Here is a 25,607-nt window from a genome sequence, read left to right as displayed (position 1 = left end):
GTGTTGAAACAGTGAGGAATCCCTGGATTAAACCAGTGTCATTCTAAAGCTCTTGTTAGTCTGGAGTTTTAGAAAATATTTGCAAAAAGAAAAGGAGTACTTTTGCACCTTAGAGACTAACAAATTTATTTGAGCATAAGCTTTCGTGAGCTACGGCTCACTTCATCGGATGAAGTGAGCCGTAGCTCACAAAAGCTTATGCTCAAATAAATTTGTTAGTCTCTAAGGTGCCACAAGTACTCCTTTTCTTTTTGCAAATACAGACTAACACGGCTGCTACTCTGAAACCAGAAAATATTTGGTGTTTGTGCCAGACTTTCAGAGAACTACAGACAATGTTTATATAGGGAGGGAAATATATTAGACAAACCAAGATTAATATAATCCTTGTGAACAGCAAAGTGGGAGATAGGATAATGGGAGACAGGTAACCAAAAGGGAGGCTACCAGGAAATTATTTTGAGTTGTATGTTTTTAGAATCAAGACAAAATAACAGCTGTTACTTTCAGCAGACTTTGAGTTCTTTAAGCAAGTTAAAGTAAAGGGATTCTCCCATCAACCTTTCTGTAAAATCTTGAGGATTGTTTTTCTTAACTTAGTATTATTTCATTACTAATTGGCAAGCCAGATAAGTCAGACCATTGATTTATAGATTGTATTCCAACTGTAATATCAGTTTGACCATTGTATTGTATTTCTTGTAAATTGTCAGGAGAACCAGCTTCACCTAGCTAGTGGCATATTTTGCTTAAAGTAATATTTGTTCTATAACTTTCTGCTTAATCGTTTAATAAATGTATAAAAAACACTCTTAACTGATTTATTTTCTAAATCTTCAACATTAAACAACTATGATGGAGAAAAATGTAAAATCCTTAAGTTACGTCTGAGCTCATTCTGTATGTCAGTAACTTGAACTACAGCCCTGTTATTTCTATATAGTTCATCCCATGAATCACTTAAAATGATTTTCTGGGTGATCCGTGATTCAGGGATAATATGCTTTAGGTTTAATATGGTTAATATGATAATATGGTTTAATTAAGGATGCAGAAAGTTTATATTGTTGAGTAAGAATTCCTTTGCATGCTTTTTCCTGTATATTATGTATAAATGTTTTTCTTCTGTGCAGTTTATGCTCTCTGTAAATGGTTGTCTACAGTTGCATTCATGTTAATAACACTGTGCTTTTTGTGTATATCTAGCTTAGGTTTGGGGCGAGAAGGGTATGTTAGAATTAAGAATGAAATTGACTCTTAAATTTCCAAAGCCTGTGTCCGCAGTTAATAGTTTAAGGAACAGTAAAAGAAGGGAAATAGCCTAATATGGTTCTCAGTCTCAATCCTTCCCATACCATCGGATGTCACATAGGCTAGGGTACAAGTAAGAGTCTGCTGTCCTTATGCAAACAGTTGACCAGGATACACCTCCTTTATGTTGTGAAGTCCCTGAAGTTTTTTCCTCATTGAGTATTTTTCGATGAAGAGATTCGAACATGATCTGCTTCAACACATGCCACTTTAACTGTGTAAAAGATTTGGAAAACATAGAATCATAGAATATCAGGGTTGGAAGGGACCTTAGGAGATCATCTAGTCCAACCCCCTGCTCAAAGCAGGACCAATCCCTAATTTTTGCCCCAGATCCCTAAATGGCCCCCTCAAGGATTGAACTCACAACCCTGGGTTTAGCAAGCCAATGCTCAAACCACTGAGCTATCCCTCCCCCCTATCCTATATACCCGAGTGTCCTAAATAAAAGAAATACTTATTCATTATGTTGTACTTTTTTCTTCATAGTCACCTTAGTTTTTTGTTGGTTTTTTTTTTATTTCTCCCCTGCCTCTCAATACCCCATCTTACATTTTTACCCATTCTCTCTCTCATCTCTCAGTATCCCCGAGTTCCTTTTGAAACTTTGTCAGCACCATTTGGTTCCCTCCACTGTCTCCCTCTTCTGGTAGTCTTCCCATTTGCTACTCTAGGTCCTGCTTTTTTTTTTTTTTTTTTTTTTTTTTTAAACCTGAGCTCTCTGTCTTTGCTTCCTGGTTTAAAGCTTTCCTCGTCAGCCCTGCTGTCCTGGTACTCTGAAAACTGGCTTCCCACCTGTTCATAAAAAGTCTGTTCAATCCATGCCACCACCTCTCCAACAGAAGGAAAATGAATGTTCTGTAAATCTGAATCTTTTCTCTCTTCATCTATCAGTTTAGTTGCATGATCCTGTTGCTTACTGAGTATCAGAGGGGTAGCTGTGTTAGTCTGTATCCACAAAAACAACGAGGAGTCTGGTGGCACCTTAAAGACTAACAGATTTATTTGGGCATAAGCTTTTGTGGGTAAAAAAAACCCACTTCATGCATCTGAAGAGTGGGTGTTTTACCCGTGAAAGCTTACTGCTTCATTCATTTTTGGTTTTGACAGAATCTCTAAGAAGGCACAGCTACTTGTCATCTGCTTCAATTCTGAACTAGGGACTATTAGCCACCATAAACATAAATCTTAAGGTTTTTTCCCTTTGATGTGCAGCCCATGGGTCTTTTCTCCCTCTCCTATGAGATCAAGTGACTCCATTTATGTCTCTGATCATAAAGTAATTCATGTTAAATTGAAGATCAGTAAGTATAAAGCAATGGACTCATTCCACAGGTCCTGCTAATCTTTCTAAATCTGTAATACTATTAATGAGATGTTTGTCCACTATATTCAGTGTGTGATATCTTGAAATCATGGACAGTCATAAAGTAATTATCATCACTCATTTCTCTTTTTTACAGTTTCCAAATAAAACAGTTGCACATGTTGCCTGCAATATGCTTAACATGCTGATTCATTATGTATATAGGCTTCAAACATACCAAGCTGATTCACCTTTAAAAATTATTCAAGTAAGTAATTACAAAATGTTTTAACAATTTGCAGTTTTCTAGGGATTTTCGGAAATCATATCATTGAAATTGAAGTAGCAAACTGAAGATTGTGATGTGAATGTTTTTATAGATGTTAAGTATAATTTGCTTTTAGTCAAATTAAGTTTGCTGCGTGCATAGATGTACTAGGCAGATGGAGAAAGGCCTCTGTTACCTCCGTGCACACCTGCATGAGGCACATATAACTTAGCCCCTAAAGTTCATTAGGTAGTGTCTTTTTGAAGTTCAATAAAAATAGTTTTACAAGCAACAATCCAACTGAATGCTACAGTTTGACATAATTTTAGAAGAATTTAACCATAGGTATGGTATTGTATCACATTTGCCTGATGAGATATTTAAGTTTAAAAGAACTGTAACTTTTAAAGAAAACTATTTATTGTCAACAGATCCTGATAGCAACTATTACTCATCTTTTACCCAATACAGAAGCTTCCTCTTATGAACAGGACAAAAGGGTAATTAATCATGCTTTTTTTATATGCTACTGTTAATATAACTATGGAATTGCCAGTCATGGCTCCATGATTACGGTTGACTTTTGCCTTAAGGATTCAGACTCTTCGTATGTAAAATATAGTATATTCTCCACATAATTACAGCATTTATTCCTTGAGAATAAAATGAGTTTTCTCAGAATTTACAAGTAAAGCTATTAGTTAAAATTAATTTTAAAATTTCTCCATTAATAAACTTAGCACACTGTGTCAGACCTTTTCGTCTTGTCCCTAAAGATCCTAATATCGGAGTATTGCAGACTTTTTAAACTTTCTATATAGTTAATGTATTGAAATATTGTGCATAGACTATGTTTGAAGACCGCTTTAGGATTAATTATCATTTTGTATTGTTACCAAGACCAATTTAAAGTGCATTCTTTAGGAGTAGCACATAATTCTTCATTATTCTCTGAAGATTGCCTTCTTTCAAAATGATTGCCATCTCCTGTTGTTCTGAGTGGACCTGAAGCCCTTAACAAAGATGGTCTCTGCTTTCATTCAGCTGCTCGTCAGTGCTCCTTTCTGCCTCTTCATAGCATAGTGGATTACCATCCCGTAAGGGCAGTTTGGCTCCACTTCTATTGGGAGCAATGAAAGGCAATGGCCATTTTTGAAAAGGGCATCTCAACTCAGGACAGTATGTGGCTGATTGTGGTTCTCTTGTCCTTGGTCACCTGGCCCTGGTGGAAAGCAGAGCAGTAGGGGACTTACTTTAACTTCTGCCACTGTTGTAAGCTCCATCAGTCCTCACAGCAGTGGAAGATCATAGAGTTCCTCTGTTCCACCACACCTATTCCTTCCTCTTCCCACACCTCAGACCCAAAACACACATGAGATGCCATCTCCTTCTCCTTATGCTAAAAATAGAACCCTTATGCTGGGGCTGGGTAGCAACTGGTGTAAGGCACAGAAGAGCTCCACCTCCACCAAGTTTACACTGGCAGATGGCTCCTCTATTTAAGGAGATTTCTTCTCAAGCTATGTTCTGTCGTCTAAATCTGGGACCATAAATACTAAAATCCCTTAATCGTCGTGTGTTTTTGCATGATGTCACTGTGGGGCAAAGTTAAGATTATTGCTGTGAAATGGATATTATGCTTTTATGTCTTATAATAAAATATAGTTTCAGAAATCGCGTTAGGGGTTATTTTGTTGTCACATTGATAAACACTTTTTAAAACATATTTAACGTATTTTGAAGAATTTTGTTGCTGTTTATTTGAACTCAGTTTTATTTATTTCACCATGGCCACTTGCTTGTAGGTTTTTAAACTACAAATAAGTTTAATTGTGTTTTGAAAGAGCTGTTTGACATGAGTTTACCATTATTATTGAACTAGTAGTCTGATCCAGGTTTGAAACCTTGGAGTGTTCGTTGTGTAATGGACAATGTAAAAATAGCCACTAGAGGAAGATGGGTGTATTAGAGTAAAATAGTTGTTGACATGGGAAAGCATTTGGATATCCTTCAATGAATATATGGTGCTGTATAGTTATAGTAGCAGATTATGAAGGAATAATAACAGTATTTATGAAGTAGTAAAGACAATTCAGATAGTTTTACTCTTGCATGATCTTTTATTCTTTACCATGAGGCTCAAGTGCAACCATTCCACCAGCCTCACTTACATGTTGTTGATCTGTCATTTTAAACGAATTTGTTTTTCAATGAACTTTGCAAAATCATGGAAATTTATCCGTGCAGGCACATCTATTCACCACCTATCACGATGATGTTAATGAAAAGCTATTCATATTGATAGTCCTTGGACAATATAAGTGGGGGTCTCAGCAGCTAGGGCTTTCCCCTACAATATGGAGTTTAGGCATACAGTAGCTTCTAAGTAACTTTAATGTGGTGGTATTGCCTAAGGTTGATTACCTGTATGGTTAAATTAGTAAGAGAGTCTAAAGCAGGAAAACAAAATACAGTAGAAAATGTAAAGTAGCAGGCTGCTATTTTAAGTGAATTATAACTAAAAATACTGTTGTTACAGCTGGTGGTTTCTTTACTTCTCTGTTTATTGGACTGGATAATGGCCTTGCCTTTAAAGACCTTACTGCAACCTCTTCACACCACAGGAGCTGAAAATAAGACCGAACAATCTGTTCTTAATAGTGTATATAAGGTACTTGTGCTTTACATTGCTTTGTTTTGTTTTTAATGAAAACTTGTTAAGCTGGAGGTGATGTCAGTTATGGGGATTGAAGACAGAACCCTTCTGTTCATTTGACTCTAATTCTGTGACTGTACTATAGGGGTCTTCTGCCTGTAAACTTACGCATTTTACCCAGAACTACTTAATCTTGGGATGTATCCTAAATAGTTAGTTTTGCCTCATTTTGTGATGTTTGATCTAAAGAAGTTTAATCATTCATATAGTGCTGTAAATAATGTTGATCCAGGAGAAGGTCAGTGCCAAACAAATAATAGAATACTACTCAAAGGGTTTACAGTTCAGGGGCAGTGGCAGGACCGGCTCTAGGCACCAGCAAAGCAAGCAGGGGCAGCATTCCAGCTATCTTTCTTTTTTTCTTTTTTTCAGAAAAATCCACCAATGTACGAAAAAAAAAATACATGAAGATTAAAAAAATCTCCAGTAGTGCAATAGGGGCATGACGTGAAAAATATCATGTCACGTTGTGACATGGTCACTCATAATGTGTATGTGCGTAAATGTGTAAACGTTAACGGTTATTGATTTAAATCAGGAATCACGATTGCTTGTGTGTACTCTGCCACCCTATCGGCGCCATTCGTGCCAACCTCCATGTCGCGTAAGTGCCAGTAGTTATAGGGCTAAAATGCCAGGACAAAAACGAAAATGACTTTCCAGTTCTGTCTACCGGCAACAAGGAGAGAAACGGCAAAAAGAATTAGAAAAATCATCTCATCTTTCAAATAAGTATTTTTAAAAAGTCGACAATCAAGGAGAAAGCTCTAAACAATGCATTGAAAGTGATTATTCATCAACTGATGAAGACTAATTGAACCAAAGATTATCTTTATCAACTGATAAAGATGAACAACAATGTGACCAAAGATTATCTTCGCTAACTGATCAAGACTAACAATCATAATCCATCCAAAGATTTACTACTTCAGCTGAAGAGTTCAGAAACGAAGAACTGTTATCCAAATCTAAAACTGAAGAACAATCATTGAAAGGTGGAGCTGACATTGGATCGGATCCAAGTACATGGCCGACAATAATTACTGATGCAATGCGAGTGATTATTGTGAAAAATGGTCCTTCAAAACTAGAGCCTACATTTGAATATCCATTTAATGAGTCGAATCGTCGATTTATGTCATCCAGTATGAAGAAAAAAATGAAAAATGAGGAACAAATTAATCGATCGTGGTTAATGTGTTCACAGACCAAAGATGTAGTTTTTTATTTTTGGATATAGCTATAGCTTCCATTGAAGAAAGATTTTATCAGTTGCATGGTCACTGTGAAACTTGTGAATTTGTATACGATATTGGAAATATTAAAAATCAGTTTTCCAAAGAAGACCTCATGAAGCACTGCCAAGACCTACATTTAGCACTCAGTACTGATAACGCTGCTGACATTGATGGAGTAGAATTGTATGATGAATTAATAGCTTTATCTGAGCTAATAAATCCTAAAACTTCTCCTCTAAAAGTATTAGAATTTATAGCAAGAAATTATTTTTTCACTCCAAACTCTGCTATAGCATTCTGCATTCTTTTAATATTACCAGTATCAGTGGCTTCTGGTGAGCGCATTTTCTCCAAATTGAAATTACTAAAAAATTATTTGAGGTCCACCATATCTCAAAATCATTTGTCAGGATTCGCATTAATTTCAGTTGAAAGTACCATTGCAAAAAATTTAGATATCACTGAATTATTAAAGGACTATGCAAGTATAAAAACCAGAAAAATTCAGTTCATATAAATTCTTTTAATTTATGAGAAACTGGGCACACTGGAAGACACTTAACGTTTTTCATAACAGTGTATAGTTGAACCCAAATTGTTTGTAATTGTAATGTTAAAATTAAATGAGTATACTAGTAGGAAATTTTGTTTTATTTCACTAACTACAAATTCCCTGTTTTCATTTTTTTTTTTTAATTTTAAATGTTCAAAAAAACCCAAACAAAAACATTGCAAAGTGCAAAAGCCAAAAAAACCCCCAAAAAACGGGGGGGAGGCACACATTTTTTTGCTTGGGGCAGCAAAAAACCTAGAGCTGGCCCTGGGCAGTAGTGAAGGTCAACCCTACAAACAAGACAATGTATGTAGATTGGAATGTAACACTTACAGATTGAATTATTTTAACCTTTGTTTAATTTGTGTGGTGTAAATATATGGTCAGTGCCAATAAGTACAAAACAAAGACAGACTTTACTTCCAAAAATCTTACATATGAAATCTAGATACATAGAGAATAGGAAATCTAGAGGTAGGGTTGCTTACTGGTTTATTGTAAGTTATATATTTACTGTATTTTTATTACATATCACTTTTACACATGCTGCTGTTTTTACTAACCCTCCTTAAATATAGCACTTGCAGACAGGAGTTCAGATCCATGAACATACAATGTCTAAAACTAGCCCACTTTTTTTTTTTTTACCCTGTTGAGTAGGTTTCATTGTTTGGTGATAGGTTTTCTGTTTTTAACAAATTAATCAGAAAATGAAGTAAAGTTAGTAATTGGTCTTGAAATCCTGGTCTTGTTCTAGGTTCTGCATGGATGTGTCTATGGAGCTCAGTGTTTCAGCAACCCAAAATATTTTCCTTTAAGCCTTTCTGATTTGGCATCTGTGGATTATGATCCTTTTATGCATTTGGAAAGCCTGAAAGAACCAGAACCACTACATTCCCCTGATTCAGAGCGATCTTCTAAGCTCCAGCCAGTCACAGAAGGTATGTCAAATTGTCTGGATGACCTCTTATTTAAAAGAGAATAGACAGTCTCTTGGTTTCCAATACTGAAGTGTGTCTACATAATGAATTTTAAATTATATTTAATGTCATTTTAGACAATACGTAGTGTTCATCAATATAGAATGAAACCATGTAATTTTGAACAATTACAACTCAGTTAATTAAAATAAATAGATCCTTTACAACATAGAAATCAATCTTATACGGATCCTTCTGTTCATGTGTATTAAAAGTGCAAAATACTGCAATGTGATGTGTAAGTGTTTTACTTCTCATTTTGTTTTAGGTAAATGAGTGCACTTAAGTCTTAATTTTGCTCTCTTTTTTATAATTTTGTTTTTTATGATCTTCCTAGTGTAATTTTATATCACTAAACTGACATGACAGAATTTGAAAGACTGTTGAAAGTTTTCCATATTTAAAAACGGATTATTGAAACCTATCATAATTCATTCTGTGCCTATTTTACACATTTGTAAAAAAAAATTGAGTTAATTACTAGAGTACAGTTGTATGTCATCTACTTCAGACTTTATCAGAGTCTGAAATTAAGAACACTTTCTTCTGAAATAAAGACAGCAGACACGAGAAACTAAGATTTAAAGTAGTGACACATTTCTTGCAAAATGTATCTATCAAATGGCCTCAATGGAAAGAAAATTGAAAAAGATGGGTTTAATATTGATACCAAATACTCTCTGTAATGCTATTCTTCCTCCATATTAAGTTGTTCCCTGTAGGCTTCCTTAAAGGTATTAAGAGCCAGATAAATGCAGAACCTTTTTGTAGCAGCTGTGTGCTAACAGCAGGTGATTTTGTGGTCTGTAGTGACTACGTGCTGTTTTTTTATGTGGGGAAAATGGCTAATCATTGTGCCCTTGTCTAAGGCACGCTTCATCATCCTCAAGTACTTTTTTGGCCAAAGAATTCTAAACATAGAGCTGCCCCCTAATAAGCTCAGTATTGGATTGAACAAGTCTGATTTGAGAACTATTGGCAGGAGGAGCTGTAATTATTAAATTTACTGAAGAATGAAGCAAGGTACTGTATTTGGCTTTTTGTCAAATGGCAGTGGTCTTATTAGCAAAAAGTAATCATCTGCAGGGTCATAATGAAAGCAGCTTGAAGGATTCATTCTGTCCTAATTACAGTTTCACCTATACGTATTATGTAAAGCTAATATTTAAAGCATTTGCCAGAATTAACTTCCACTGCATGTTCTATTACAGTATAGTGAATTGCAGCAGCTTTTTATGCCTTGCATCTTTTGTATACTGTAATAATCTGTAATTATGGGTTTGCAGCAAACTCTATGTGGCTTATTTAATCTGACAATCTGAAAAGACAACCCTGAATAGATTTTTTTTTTAAATGAATGCCAGTTGCACAAAGCCTTAGCATCGATTTCTTCATTTTTGCATTTCCTCACATGATTGGTTCTTTTCTGATTTCTTGTTAAATTTCTAAATAAAGGTAATTCCCCGTGTTCCTTATGTCTCCTTAGATGAGATATGGTAACCTTATATGTTTTCTTTAAAGTTTCAAAGCTTTGTAAATCTGAGTAGGCTAGATTACTAAATGTAATTGACAAACCATAACATAGATTTAATTGCCCCCTGGCACTCTTTGCCTGTGCCATCACCCAGGGAACAGTACCAAGCACTGTTTTACCCATCCCACAGCATATTCTCTTGCTTGCATTGTGGTGGATTTGATAGAAGCAAAGTTTTTGGATTAGAGTAGTCAGAAGCCAGATCAAATAGGGGGCCAAGTAGTGCATCTCAGCTGCAAAGGAGCATGCTGGTTGGCTGTATTTTGGAGCAGGAGCACACTATTTGAACTACAATGAAGCCAAACCACACAACACGCCTCTCACTAGACACAGGCTTAGCAGTGTACGGGTGCTTTCATACAAATCCGTTGGGAACATAGGTAGAATGGGCAGGCATATTAGTGGGGAAAATGTACAAGGAGAAGGAGAAAGTGTGCCAAACTCTACTTAGAACGAAAGCTCATTCATGAGTCTTTTGTATCAGATAAGCAGTTGTCATGTGTTTAGCATTTTAAAGGCAGGATAGTCCTTGCAGGTTTGACTGCTGTGATTGGGAGACTGGACATATTACTTCTCCCATTGTTCAGGGACAAGTCCACCATTAAGGGACTTGTGGAGGCTTACCCACAGAGCAACCCTCTACATGTTGGTATGCACTAGAGTCAGCATCTGTTCAAAGCCTGATACAGACAACCAATGAGGGAGTAGGCAAAGTCTTGTTGAATTCCCTAGGAAGCAGGCAAGAGTAGGGATTAGGGAGGTATATAGAATTTGTTAATCTGTGTCCATTTCCTCCATTCCATGTGTCTGTGGCAAAGTGGTGGTATAGCTGACCTTTACAAGAAACAGTTCTGGAATTAAATGAAAATCTATATTCGAGTTTTGTTTAAATACCACTGGAATTACAAGATACAAATCTATTAAAAAAATAGTAGGGAGGCTTTTCCTATATTAACAAAGCTTGCAAAGTTAAATCAGTTTGTATTATTTTTCCAGGGTCAAGAGTTTGTAGCATTCTAAATGTTAAAAGTGGGGAAAAAAATCTGTTAGTTTACCTAGTCCTGATCTTTCAACTGTTGTTGCAGGATTTTTTCCTGTAACAAGTGTGTGAAAGCAATATGTATTTAGGCTAAGACAAAAAAAACCCCATACTAAATATTACATAGCTATTGCAGTGTCGCTTGCTGGCAAAAATCAGACAATTGTATAAAACCTTTAAAGGGGGGACTTCTTCCACAGCTGCAGGTAAAATCATTTTCTCTTACAAAATTGCATGCACAGATCCCACTTTTGGGATCTGTGTACTGTGTTTCTTGGACCTCAGACCCTCTTACAGGCTGGTTCTTGGGACTTGAGGCTGAGAGCCACTGCACACAGAGAACTGTACTCCAGGGTCAAAATTTTTAAAAGGTGCTCAGCTGTTACACTGTTATGGAATATTTTTCTATTTTCTTCTTCATATTCCTCTCAACAAGTATTCAATCTACTGTAGATATCTTTCCTTGTAGATTTTAGGTTCTAAAATTAACTAAAGGTTTCCTCAACTTTTTGTTCAGTTCTTTTATTTAAAATTAATAAAATAATAGAACTTATTTTTCCCTTTAAGTCTTGCCACCATCTGCTATTATAGTTGAAGATGACACATGTATCTTTTCTGGAGGTGGGAGGAGAGAAAGCACTTAATTCTGCAGTTAGACCAGAACGACTTGTGCTTAGCATGCCTAGGGAAAGGATATTTCTTTAGACTGTGTGCAGCTAGCTTGTGTCTTTATCTGCCCCGGAGGTTCAAAGGGAGTAGGAGAGACACTCAGTCATTATTTTCCCACTCATCTGCACCACTGCAATAGCGATAAGCCCACATGGCCACCTGCTGATCCAAGACTTATCAAAACATCATAAAGAGGACATGGAATCCTCCATTCCATGCATTGTCTTAGATTCTGCAGCCTCTGTTAAATCATTGGTGAAAGACCATCAAGCCTTCCCATAAAAGAAGGAATCTCAGAGTCTGGAAAAAATAGCTAGGGTAATCTTCTCCTGGCAAACTATCAAGTGATCATGAGCAAGTATGATTATAATCACTAACTAAGATGCTGCCTGCTATTGAGCCATAAATACATAGAACAAAAAGGTGTACCCTGGGCATGACATACCCTTAATGTGGCATTTTAGGTTGACACTGTGCCTCAGCCAATAGTAGTTGTGGTAATGCTATGGAGGTTTTCATGGTTACATACTTTGGTCCATTCATGAAAGAGAGGGTAAGATACTGGATTTGTGCTTAAAGGGTCCTAATTTATTTAACAGTAGACTGATGCTAAACAAGGAGACTGAAGGAAACAATATCATGGCATCCAACCACTTTATTGTTCTTGGGGTCAATCACAATATTCAGGAGAGCATCAACAGTCATCCTTTCAGCCTCAGTAGAAGACAGGTTTCTTTAATAACATAATAATACTTATATTTAAGATAGTAAATTTCATCCAGTGATCTCAAAACAATTTAGTCTCTGCTGCTACTTCTAAGAAGTGATCCTAGAGAGAACCAATCAAAACTGCTGTGTGGGTCTCCTTTATAAAGACTGTTGGGTTCAATAGATTGTTTTCCCCAGCATATCACTTTACCATGTATCACTTTATACATCCAGTTCCTTGGTACAATAGAGAAGGGCTATAGCCTGTCATTATTTTTCTATTATTTAATATGTATATTTAAGTTTTTCTATTGTACTTGTCTCAGCATCTCACCAATATTAATGAATTTATCCTTACAGAAACCTTGTGAGGTTGGGAAATATTCCCATTTTACAGATAAGGCACAGAGAGATTTATGGCACAGTCCAGCTCCCTTTTGAAATGAAGGGCATGATTCAAACAGGAAGTCTGAGAGAACTAGGAATAGCAGTCCCAGTCCAGTGCTTTACCCACTATACCACCTTTTCTCTTCACAAGACCATTGTGCTTCATCCTCCTCCATATTGCTTTAAGAGGCCTTTTCTTGTGAGTTTGAGATAGGCAATTGCCTCCCTTCTGGAAACGGGAGCAATAGAACATATACAATTCCTTCATATTAGCAAGAGTTGTTTGCTTTTAGTATTTTCTCATTCTAAAGAAGTCTGGAGTCCTTTCTGCACCAGTAAACTACCTGAAAAGATTCAACAAGTTTCTCATGAGGATAGATTTTTGGTGGTGACTATAGAAATGAAAGCTGTGTCCCATCTACAATGCAGTTAATCCCTCCTGTACTACTTCCCTTTTCTGGGCACCATGAAATTGGCTTATCAGATCTGATATTCCTACTTCTTGATTTGGCACCTCCTCTGTTCCTGCGAATCATGTCCAGTCTTTTCTCCCAGAAAGAATGGTGAGTGTTAAATTTGGATTTTGTCTTCACTGTTTATGTCAAATTCTCCCACCGTTGCTGTAGTACTGGTGCAATTCCACCGGTATTAACAATAGTGAGAGCGGCAGTCTAAACCACAAAGGCAGATCTGGGGGCTTATCAGTTGGAAACGAAAGAGGAGGAAGACTTGGTGGTATTAATAGATCACAGTCTGACTAATAGCCACTAATTTTATGTGGCCGTGAAAAATTCCAGTCACGCATGTTCAAGAAAGTGAATTCAAACTGGAACATGTGCAGAGAAGGGCTACTAGGATGATATGGGGAATGAAGAAAGCTCATCTTACAAGAGGAGTCTAAAAGAACTTGGCTTGGTTAGCCTAGCAAAACAAAAGCTGAAAGGGGATATGACTGCTCTATTTAAGCTAAAGGAAAATGTTGGCACAAAAACAAATGGGTATAAACTGGACACGAATAAATTTAGGATGGAAATTAGAAGTAGGTGTCTAACCATCAGGAGAGTTTTAAGATGAAGCTTCAGAAGTTTATGATGGAATTGTATGATGAAGTTGTGTGTGATAGCAAAGGACTGGACTTGATGACTCAGGAGGTCCTTTCCGGTCGCATGTCCAATGTTCCTATGTAGGTCAATGAAGGGGGCAGAATAAAGGAAAGAAAAACAGAGTAGAATGGTCTAAGTCAAGGGAAAGAGAAACTGAATGTAAGGGAGAGAAGGAACAGGAATGTATTCATTAAGGCGGTTTCTCATCTCTCAGTTTATATAATTTGGTATTTATGTTCTAAAAGGATTAATCACTTTCAGAGTAGATCAGTTATTACACACTTATAGTAAAGATGGTTTGAAGGGAGCTAACTACACATTGTAGGAGGGCCAGAGCAATATATACTAAGCAAATTTTTGTCAGATATATGCTAAACAGCCATTTGGAGTGTTCTGCATACTTTTTTTGTAATATGTAACTATTTTTGTTTTGGACATTTTGTTTTGGTAGAGCAGTTCTTAGAATACACTTTGACCAAATTTATAATGAACCCTCAGCCCCTCCTTCCCTCTTCAGGGAACTCTTTCTTTTCTAGAAAGAGTGGGAACTCTAAGAAAGAAATTCGAAGTTTGGGGAGGAAGTTAATGGTTTTCCAATAAATGGCATTCTTGAGAGGCAGGGTGCGCAGAAAAATAGGACACTGCTCTGGAAGTCAGTAGACCTGGATTCTATTCTTGGTTCTGCCGCTGAACTGCTGCATAACCTTGGGCAAGTCACTTCACCTCTCTGTGATACCCCACCACACTTTGTCTGTCTTGTCTATTTAAACCTGTAACTCTTCATGGCACAAGTTACTCTCTGTGCAGCATGTGCGTGCATAAGTATGTATAATGTCTAGTACAATGCAACCTTGATCTCATTTGGGGCCTTTAGGCAATACCATATAGAAATTACTAATCAATTCACAGAGCAGCAATCACTTGCTCATCTCATTATCAAGCTTTCATTTCTTTTGAAAGTTTTCAGTAGATCCGTTTTTACTCTATGGTGACATGTATACAGACAAGGATGGATTGACCCTTCAGAGATGCATCAACTAAAGCACTTAAGAGTGACTCAAATTTGAAATGCCAACAAATTGGAAGCCTAAAGTTGCTGTGCTCCTGGGAACCCAAAAGTAGTAGTAGTATATTATTTGTTTGTATACCACCAACAGTGTGCTAGTCACTTAGAGTAAATATCTGCAGCAAAGGTGATCCAATAGCAGAGTTCCCTTTACTGGTTATACTTCTGGGGGAATTCTGTGCCACTGCGCATGTGCATAATTAATGAGCTGTGCATATTTTTAATATTTTGCACAGAAAAAAGCTTCTGCTGGAATGTTGCTGCAGTTCTGCCTTTTGCCCACCAGAGGGCACTGTGGCACTAGAACACAGCAGCTGCTCCCAGCCAGCCAGGGAGGAGAAAGAGCCTGCCTTCTTCACAGTGCCTGTTGGGCCAGGTCAGGAGACGGGGGTCTATGGGGAGACAGACAACGAGGAGCTGCTGTGGGGGTCAGACGGGGGCTCATGGGGGAGGACAGACTGTGGCAGGAGCTGAATGGGAGTGGAGGTGCAGGGCCACATGGGCAGAGGGGGAAGGAGGTGCAGATCTACAGGGGGAAGGGAGATGGTTGAGTGGGGGTGGATGGACACATGTGGCCAGGGGTTGCAAGGACACAAGGGGGTGCAGGGGCAGATGTGCCTGACTAAAGGGGAGAGGCTAGGTGTCAGCCAAGGTCTACATGGAGGAAGCTACCTAGCAGTTCCTCCCCGCACCCCAAAAAACCTGTTCCATACTTTTCCCACCAATACCCAATAATCGTTCAAGTTCACATCTAGGCTCCTACCCAGCAGTTACTTCCCTCTCCTTCAGCTCCGCCGTTATCCCTGACTCCCCCAAGCCTTTGCACTCCTTCTGAGAGGTGCAGGAAATATGGTTCTGTATTGTAGTTTAAATGAATTATTACTCAGGGTTCTGTATTAATATGCCTAGTAAGGAATCTATTTGTCAAAAAACATTTTCTGAATCTTTTTTGTTGTCTGTATTGTTATAGACATACTGGCTGACAGGTATTTTGAAATAAATGACCAAAAATAATTGAAACTGGTGTGATTATATTGTGTTATTTTTACATATAAAATATGCAGAATTTTGCAGAATGTGAAAATATTGTGTGCAGATTTATTAATTTTTTGGTGCAGAATTCCCCCAGAAATATGGTTAATACAATCTTTGATAAATTTCACTTTCAGAGTCTCCCATTCATTTTCGCTAGAAGACTTGTACAAATTTGCTTGCAAGTCCTTGCTACTTTTCAGCAGAGGGCACTATAACTTAATTTGCTTGTATGCTTTCCATATCTGGGCATGGAATTCAACTTAACTGATTGTTTTTAAAGAGTCTCTGTTTTCAACGACGAGAGAGACTAGAGAAGCCAGAATATTTTTTCTTGTTCTCTTGTCTACATTGTCAAATCCACTTAATATGTAAAGATACTATATTTTCAGCTATTTTGAATCATTTTGTAAACATTAAGTAGGAGCTTGAATTTTGCCTATATTTTGGCATGTAGTAGAATTTGTTAAATGATTTAAATAGTTAACATCTGGGTGATGCTGTACAGCTATTCCAAGTTCAGACTTTGCTTTTGTGAAAATTTGTGTAAATTATCGTTCTCAAATGATTTTAGATACTTTAAACATTGTTGTATTTATGTTTTCTTTTGCACTCAGAAGACAAAGATATATGTATCAGTAATTACTGTCAACAGTTAGAGCAAAATGCACTCAATGCTTTGCTAAATGCAGGCATTAAATCATTTTCACAGAAATTCATTATAGGTTGTACATTTTACCCTTATTTTGCCAAAGCGCTCAAGAAATCTTGTGCCTTAAACTGTTTTATATATATTGTTAAGCAATATTTATTGCTTAGTATAAAAATTACTGTAACTTATATACTATAAAAGGAAATGGTTTGGTTTACTCCAGTTTATATCATAAACTGGACATTGGTTATATTCTCTTAAATTTTGCATGGAAAGAGGAAGAGGCTAGAAATGAAATAGGCAATCCAATAGACTTCTACTAAAAATCCAAAGAAACCCACACTTTCTAGTAATATTTTACAATAATGTATAAACTACCTCATTCTGAGAAATGGAGCCTTGTTTCTTTTCTTTGTCTAAGAGGAGGATCTTCAGGGAGCCCAGGTATGACTACTCAGCCTCTCTGGTGCAAGCTGTGGCTTAACAAAGCTTTGCTCTGGCACACTCCCTCCACTCCCTGTGCTCTGCTCCCAGTATACCCACTCCTTCCATTTACACTGTGGAAGGGGCAGGGAGAGAGGAAAGAGGTTAGTAGTACCATTGGAGAGCTCCCCTCTGCAGGAAGAATTCTCCACCAGTTATCTTCAGCTGGTTTAAGGCCACTTTGCACTGTATGAGTATGGACTTAATGGACCAGAGAATCCAGCCCAGAGTGTGGTTTAAAAAAATAATTCTTAGGCATGCTTGGCTTGTTATCAAAATTATGAAACCTTTTGTTACAAATTAATATAATTTCCATAAGAGTGGAAAATCTTTGTCAAAGAAGTAAGAATTTTCTCCAGTACCTTTAGCAAGATGAAACTTAGACAGAATTGACAGGATTAACTTACCTCTTCTCCCTGCTGATTTTCCCAGAAATTTTTCAGACTGAAATTTTTTATATGTACATATTTTTTTCAGTTTCAATGAGATTTTTATTTTCTGTTTTGCTACTGCTAGAGTTTCCTGTATATAAATAGCCTGAGCTTTGATCAATGTTTTCCAATGATCCACTGTCATTCTTAATTTAACCTGCAGCTGTATACTCCCTTGGGCAATTAGGGTGATTAGATTTTTTTTGCACACACTTGTATCTGTGTTTTTCCTCATCAGAGTACTACTGTGCCAAAATATAAAAATCTGTTGCAATTTTGGATGTTGGACTGCTTATCATGCAATAGCTTCTACTTCAGCAGCAGCTTAAGATCTGTTTTCAGTAGTTTAAGAATCACTATTGTATATCTAAGTGGACCCATGCTCTTCATAAAAGCTGTGGTGAGAAAATGGACTAAGCTCTACAATTATAGAATGTATATTCTTTCTATAACTGTGTGATTATTTCACTTTTTTTCTTCACATTTAGAACTAAAGTTCCTGGAAATCCATATTTTCCCTGGTTGTTTTAGGTGTATCCTAGTCTCATACAGGTTTCAGAGTCTCATAAAGCTCATTCTTTGTTGAAAAATCTAGGCAATAAAAATCCAAAATAAACATTTAAATCTCCATGTTGCTTCCCCAAATTTAATTTTAAATACAGTGTTCTTTGTCTTACAGTGAAAACTCACATGCAACAAGGCTTAATCTCTGTTGCTGCTCGTACTGTGATAACACATCTGGTGAACCACTTAGGCCACTATCCAATGAGTGGAGGCCCTGCTATGCTAACCAGCCAAGTTTGTGAGAACAATGACAATCCTTACAGTGAAAGTCCTGAGCTTTCTCCTGAACTTTTTGAGAGCCCAAACCTCCAGTTCTTTGTGTTAAACAACACTACTTTAGTCTCTTGTATACAAATCCAAGCAGAAGAGAATATGCCTGGAGGAGGATTGTCTGCTGGACTTGCATCTGCTAATTCGAATGTCAGAATTATAGTGCGTGATCTGTCTGGTAAATACTCATGGGATTCTGCCATTTTGTATGGGCCATCATCTTTATGTGGATTATCAGAACATACTTTTTTGGCACTTTCTGTATTTCAGCAAGAGAAACCAGAAGATGCCCCATCATCTGATCATGTAGAGGATGTATCTGTAAGGGATCGAGTTGCACTTGAAGTAAAAAGGAAATTTAGAGAAACTGTGCCAACTTGGGATACAATTAGGGATGAAGAAGATGCTCTTGATGAGCTGTTACATTATTTAGGTGTCACTAGTCCTGAATGCTTACAGAGAGCAGGGGTCTCACTGAACATACCTGCTCCTCAACCCATCTGCATCTCAGAGAAACAGGAAAATGACGTCATCAATGCAATTCTTAAACAACATACAGAAGAGAGAGAATTTGTTGAAAAACACTTCAGTGACTTAAACATGAAGGCTGTGGAACAGGATGAGCCAACTCCACAAAAGCCCCAATCAGCATTTTACTATTGCAGATTACTTCTCAGTATATTGGGAATGAATTCCTGGGATAAAAGGTAAAAAAACCAAACAAAAAAAAAACCTCTTTAACACAAATTACTATTTGTTTAAAAGTACAGTGTTTGGTAACAATTATGTAACTCTCCATCATTTTATTAATCCTCCTAACTTTAGGCAGTAGAACTGGTTAGGCCAAGAATGCCTTTGGCCAACTGACAGCAGAATTTTTGAGACTGGGGAGTGGGCATCTACTAACGGGGAAGAAGATTGTTACTTTCAACCCGCTGTGTGGAGAGACTGGAGAGAGGAGGGAATAGCTTGCTGATCTTATTGCTCCCTAAAATCTATGCAGATGGGATTGAAGACAGATGACCTCCTTTCCAGCTCAGTGCAGGAACACTATTGGTGGGAGAATGCTCTCTCTCCCTACTCTGCTCTCCTCAGCAGCTCCATTAAGAAGCCTTAGATTGGTGGAGAAAGACACCCTTACTGCCTCCTCTCTGCTCTCCTTCTATGCATCTGTAGAGATATGGGGAAGACGAGGCACCTTTCCCTGCCAGACCCAAGCTCTGGAATAGCAGCAAGTTTGTTGTTGCTGGGTTACTGGTAAACAGTCTCTTGCCCTGCCTGAGGAAAGGGGATGCACATGTCCTCTCCCTAGAAAAGTGCACATATGTAAATCTGAAAAGTAGAGAGATTTTGTTTCCCCTCATTTCTTTCAGTTTGGATAATCTTGAATGTTGCAAATAACAATAGAGGGTGAAAAAAATTCTGTGAGAAAGAAAGGTACTTTTTGTGTTGACTGTACCTTTTTTTTTTTAAATATAGAATTAATATTTCAGAATGTAAGGGCCTTCCTAAAATCATCTCTGAGTGAAATGATGAACTCATAATTAGAAGATCAGGGTTAAGCATCAAAATACTTACTTACTGTGAAGGGAAAATGGATATTCTATAGACGTAGAATAAGTCTGGCTCAATAAAATAATATTGCAGTCATATGAGTGAAACATTTTGATCACAAAGAACTTTGGTAGCAAATGTGTTGCAACCATTCTTAATACTTAAGTGGGCCTTTAGTTTGCCAAAGCAGCCTGTTTTCCAATGGGTACTGCTCTTAACCTCACTTCAGTGTATTTTATGGGTAGTATCTTAAGTAGGTTTAAAAATTGAATAGAGGTTATTTTACTGAAAACATAACAGAAACATAACTGTTTCTTAAAAGACAAAAAGCATTACAGATGACTAGGTGGGCTGATATACTCTCCTTTGCTCTGCAAGTCAGGAATGTAGAGTTCAGTTTTTATAGTGATAGACTCAATCTATTTTTACAAAGAGAAGGTTAAGGGTTGACTTGGATATAGTCTATAAGTGTCTACATGGGGAACAAATATTTTGTTATGGGAGCTTCAATCCAGTAGAGAAAAATATAACATGATCTGATGACTGGAAGTTGAAGCTACACAAATTCATACTGGAAATAAGGTGTAAATTTTTAACAGTGAAACTAGTTAACCATTGGAACAATTTTCCAAGGGTCATGGTGAAGTCTCTATCACTAACAATTTTTAAATAAAGTTTGGATGGTTTTCTACAAGATATGCTCTAGGAATTATTTTGGGTAAATTCTATGGCCTGTAAAAAGAAAAGGAGTACTTGTGGTACCTTTATAGACTAACAAATTTATTTGAGCATAAGCTTTCGTGAGCTACAGCTCACTTCGTCGGATGAAGTGAGCTGTAGCTCGCGAAAGCTTATGCTCAAATAAATTTTAGTCTCTAAAGTGCCACAAGTATTCCTTTTCTTTTTGTGGATACAGACTAACATGGCTGCTACTATGAAACCTGTCCATAGCCTGTGTTATACAGGAGGTCAGGCTAGATGATCACAAATGGTCCCTTCTGGCCTTGGGATCTATGAATCTGTCATGTATCACTAAGCAGCTATCCTCAGGCCTACTATGTAGTAAATTATATGGGCTCCAAAGGGAGTCCTGTCCAGTCTTCTGCAGACAGCTGAAGTCACTAGGTTGAGAGGGGAAAGTTGGCAAAAGTAGAGTTACGCAGAGAACTTTAAGAAGGATGCAGAAGACCTTCTGGCATAAAATTGACAATGTGTGTAATTTATTTTTACAGGAAATTTGAGAAGGCAAGAAAATTGTGGGTGATTGCATGAATGGAACTGAAATATGTTTTTGTATTGTCCTATACCCATTACTGGACAGGTAATACAAATGTTGTTTTTTCTCTGTTTAGAAGGAGCTTTCATCTCCTGAAAAAAAATGAAAAGTTACTTCGAGAACTTAGAAATTTGGACTCAAGACAATGGTAAGTTATCTTTTAAAAATTGCCTAATTACCTAACTAATTTATTTAATCATTTTTCAAAGTGAGTTTGTACAACTATTGTTTATATGGAATTGGAGACTAGTTTATGTTCCAATAAGTGATTCATGTTCACTAAATTTGGAAGCAGTACATGCTAAAAATTAAGTGAAACTAAAATGAATGAAAATTTAATTAATAGATTATCATAAAAGAGATACATAAAGAGATATCATAAACCCCTGCACCCCCAAAACAAGTAATTCATTTGTCAAATACTATTTTTGTTGTGTTCCATGAAAATCATTATGCAAAACATGTGCTATAATGCCCAAATGCTGTATTTACATATCTAATAAAAGGGAAACGTACTAAAATTCAGTTACAATAGCTTTAAAACTAATTTTTTAGCTGTGGATCAAAGCCATCAATATTTGAGGATGAATGAAAATGATTAGAGTTGAGGTTCTCATGGAAAGCTAAAGCTATTTCAGGATGAAATAGTGACCAACAAAGGTTTCGGTCACTGTCCACTGCAAGCCACTTTTTCAAGCTTGTAGTTTCTCTTTTAAGATGTTTTATTAAATCATTTATGAATGGACACCAAAGTAGTATCTGCTCTCAGTAGTGAATGTCAGAGAAATATCATCTAGTACACAAGTAGAATTGTTGAGATCTCAGTGTTTATTCCCATCAGTAGGTTAGCTTCAAGATGAGTAAGTGAAAGTTTTGGAGATGCTTTTAGTTTTTAAAAGATGTTAAATTTTGCTTAGTGCTCTCTCTTTATTGGGAGGGTATTTTTGAATATGAAAGACTGTATTAAATGCATTAAAGAGTGGGCCAGGGAATTTACAATTTGCTGGCTACTCTTCATTTTGTCAGCTGTCCTCCAAGGATCATGTGACTGTCGCAACAGCTATAGAATTAGTAATATCAGAATTGGGTAGGACAGTTGTGGGAAACTGTGTTAAGTTGCTCAACTCTGTATCCACCAATCAGCAATCCAGGGACACAAGAAGTTACCTTGCTACTTGAGGATATTAAATTCATCTTCCTGAGACACATTTATCATTCACAAGGATTACCACTATTAATGGTAATGAGGTGTCTTCTTCATGATGTAAAATAATGCCCAACCCATAGGTTTTGTTTATTTCATGTCTTTAGCTGTAAAACTCGTAATCAACTTTCTGAATACATTATTATACCATTTGTTGCTGCTGATTTCAGCCGATGTCCCACTATGCTGAATTGGTCCTTCACACATGGAAGTTCCTATTAGCAAACTGTAAAAGTAGAGGCAAAGGAATAGAAAAGAGGATAAGAACATGAAAAGATAGAAGATGGTCGAAAAACTTTTTTGATTGTACTACACTTTCATTGCCTTTTTGATTCTGAAAGCTGTGATCTGTGTGTAGTGTTTTTCATTTTCTGTCTCTGTGTTAAGACTTGAAAGTGAACTCATAATCGGTGACAACCCTATGTTTTACAGCAGAGAGACACACAAGATTGCAGTATTTTATGTTGCTGAGGGACAAGAAGATAAACACTCCATCCTCACTAACACTGGAGGAAGCCAAGCCTATGAGGATTTTGTAGCAGGCCTGGGTTGGGAGGTGTGTGTTTTAAGTTTTATTTATAACTTCTGAGTTTTGTGTTAGATTGTAGAAAACAAATATAAAATGGGAGGCTTATTGTTTTCCTCTCTAATCTTCCATCTCTATTATTCCTTAGTACTGCTCACAATTACTGGAACATCCTATTCTGAAAATGGGACACTAAGAGGGAAATTTTGGTTATACTTATAGATATAGATACTAAGGTCAGAAGGGACCATTCTGATCATCTAGTCCGACCTCCTGCACAGCGCAGGCCACAGAATCTCACCCACCCACTCCTATGAAAAACCTCACCCATGTCTGAGCTATTGAAGTCCTTAAATCATGGTTCAAAGACTTCAAGGAGCAGAGAAGCCTCCCTCAAGTCAACCATGCCCCATGCTACAGAGGAAGGCGAAAAACCTCCAGGACATCTCCAATTTGCCCTGGAGGAAAATTCCTTCCCAACCCCAAATATGGCAATCAGTTAAACCCTGAGCATATGGGCAAGATTCACCAGCCAGATACCCAGGAAAGAATTTTGTATAGTAACTCAGATCCCATCCATCTAATATCCCATCTCAGGGGATTAGTCCTATTTACCCTGAATATTTAAAGATCAATTACTTACCAAAATCCCATTATCCCATCATACCATCTCCTCCATAAACTTATCGAGTAGAATCTTAAACCAGATAGATCTTTTGCCCCCACTGCTTCCCTTGGAAGGCTATTCCAAAACTTCACTCCTCTGATGGTTAAAAACCTTCGTCTGATTTCAAGTCTAAACTGCCTGGTGGCCAGTTTATACCCATTTGTTCTTGTGTCCACATTGGTGCTGAGCTGAAATAATTCCTCTCCCTCTCCTATATTTATCCCTCTGATATATTTATAGAGAGCAATCATATCTCCCCTCAACCTTCTTTTAGTTAGGCTAAACAAGCCAAGCTCCTTACGTCTCCTTTCATAAGACAAGTTTTCCATTCCTCGGATCATCCTAGTAGCCCTTCTCTGTACCTGCTCCAGTTTGAATTCATCCTTTTTAAACATGGGAGATCAGAACTGCACACAGTATTCTAGGTGAGGTCTCACCAGTGCCTTGTATAATGGTACTAAAACCTCCTTATCCTTACTGGAAATGCCTCTCCTGATGCATCCCAAAACCGCATTAGCTTTTTTCACAGCCATATCACATTGGCAGCTCATAGTCATCCTATGATCAACCAATACTCCAAGGTCCTTCTCCTCTTCCGTTACTTCTAATTGATGCGTCCCGGACTTATAACTAAAATTCTTGTTATTAATCCCTAAATGCATAACCTTACACTTCTCACTATTAAATTTCATCCTATTACTATTACTCCAGTTTACAAGGTAATCCAGATCCTCCTGTATAATATCCTGATCCTTCTCCGAATTGGCAATACCTCCCAGCTTTGTATCATCTACTTCTGTCAGTGATGCTATGTAGATCAACTGTTGAGACAGCAAAGCTTTACTGGCTTTGAAAGGGGAACCTGTGGAAGCTTCTACATAATCAGAGGCTGTTCAATAGTGTGCAGTAAGCCACCCTGTTCTTGACTTTTATACACTAACTAAACTATGTCTGTATTGCTGTGTAGGCCTGAAAGGTGTTAAATTCATTTAAGGTTCTGCACATTGCTCAGATTTGGGAGTTGGAGAAATAATGGCATGCTGCTTCTCTCTTTTCTTCTCCCTGCCTACTAGAGAGCGACTCTCTCTCTCTCTCTCTCTCCCTCTCACCAGTTGGAAGTGGATGGTATGGCATAATCATATAAGTACCACTGCCACCGTTAGAGCATTAGTTCAGAGTAGTCCTATTCTACTGACTCTCCCCTGGTCCAAATTCTCTTTGCTACACTCATCACCATCTCTTTCTGGCTCCTCAAGACAGATCCCCCACTAGCACCAGTAAGAAGAAGCTTCAGGCACAGACCTGTCCCATGGAAGTGCAGGAATCATCACTTCCTCTGGCTGTCTTGGAAGTGCCACCTGAAATTAATATTTAATAGTTTGCTTAATGATCAAGAAACAGTAGTAGCTTAAATGACTAAAGCTTGCTTTTTGAATTTGTATGTTAATTCCAAGGCAATATATCAGCTCCTGACTTGAGCTATGAAAAAGCTTTGACCAAAGCTGGCAAATTTTGGCTTGCCTAGTGACTTTCCACACACATTCTAAGTGTAGGGAATTTTTCTTGTCCGAAAGCATCAATTTTCACTTTGTAAGAATGGAAAATTGAAATTCAAAGCCGTAACTAAATATTTGCAAATATGATGGTAAGTCTTAAATTTGATGGAAACACACTTTTTTACAATTAAAGAAGTTTTGTAAACCTGATCACGTATTATTATAATGTATTATTGCAGTTCTGCAGCAACATTTTTACAAAGTTTAATCAAGCAGATTCAAACATACTTAATCTCACACTAGGCAATAACATATTCGCTATTAGACCAACAAAAAAATCCAGAATTTCATGCCAAGAGGCTAAAACATTTAATATGCACTTAAGGAAAAAAGAAAAGGAGTACTTGTGGCACCTTAGAGACTAACAAATTTATTAGAGCATAAGCTTTCGTGAGCTACAGCTTTTACGAAAGCTTATGCTCAAATAAATTTGTTAGTCTCTAAGGTGCCACAAGTACTCCTTTTCTTTTTGCGAATACAGACTAACACGGCTGCTACTCTGAAACCAGTTAAG

At 37.2% G+C, this 25,607-nt stretch overlaps 1 protein-coding gene across 6 annotated transcripts in view; it reads left to right on the top strand.

Moving 5' to 3' along the window:
* Positions 1 to 25,607, top strand: part of RALGAPA1 (Ral GTPase activating protein catalytic subunit alpha 1) — a 240,622-nt gene that overhangs the window by 145,166 nt on the left and 69,849 nt on the right. For all 6 annotated transcript variants that reach the window (XM_038407488.2, XM_038407491.2, XM_038407485.2 and 3 more), the window contains 7 exons: positions 2,775 to 2,885; positions 3,317 to 3,385; positions 5,425 to 5,556; positions 8,150 to 8,333; positions 18,156 to 19,017; positions 21,217 to 21,288; positions 22,777 to 22,900. In XM_038407488.2, the coding sequence (XP_038263416.1) occupies positions 2,775 to 2,885; positions 3,317 to 3,385; positions 5,425 to 5,556; positions 8,150 to 8,333; positions 18,156 to 19,017; positions 21,217 to 21,288; positions 22,777 to 22,900 (1,554 nt within the window). The remainder of the gene's footprint in view (positions 1 to 2,774; positions 2,886 to 3,316; positions 3,386 to 5,424; positions 5,557 to 8,149; positions 8,334 to 18,155; positions 19,018 to 21,216; positions 21,289 to 22,776; positions 22,901 to 25,607) is intronic.

The sequence above is a fragment of the Dermochelys coriacea genome, chromosome 6, assembly GCF_009764565.3.
Source record: "Dermochelys coriacea isolate rDerCor1 chromosome 6, rDerCor1.pri.v4, whole genome shotgun sequence".
In the NCBI taxonomy this organism is placed as follows: domain Eukaryota; kingdom Metazoa; phylum Chordata; order Testudines; family Dermochelyidae; genus Dermochelys; species Dermochelys coriacea.
Note: the sequence above shows the minus strand (reverse complement) of the source record. Positions and strands in the feature narration are given on the sequence as shown.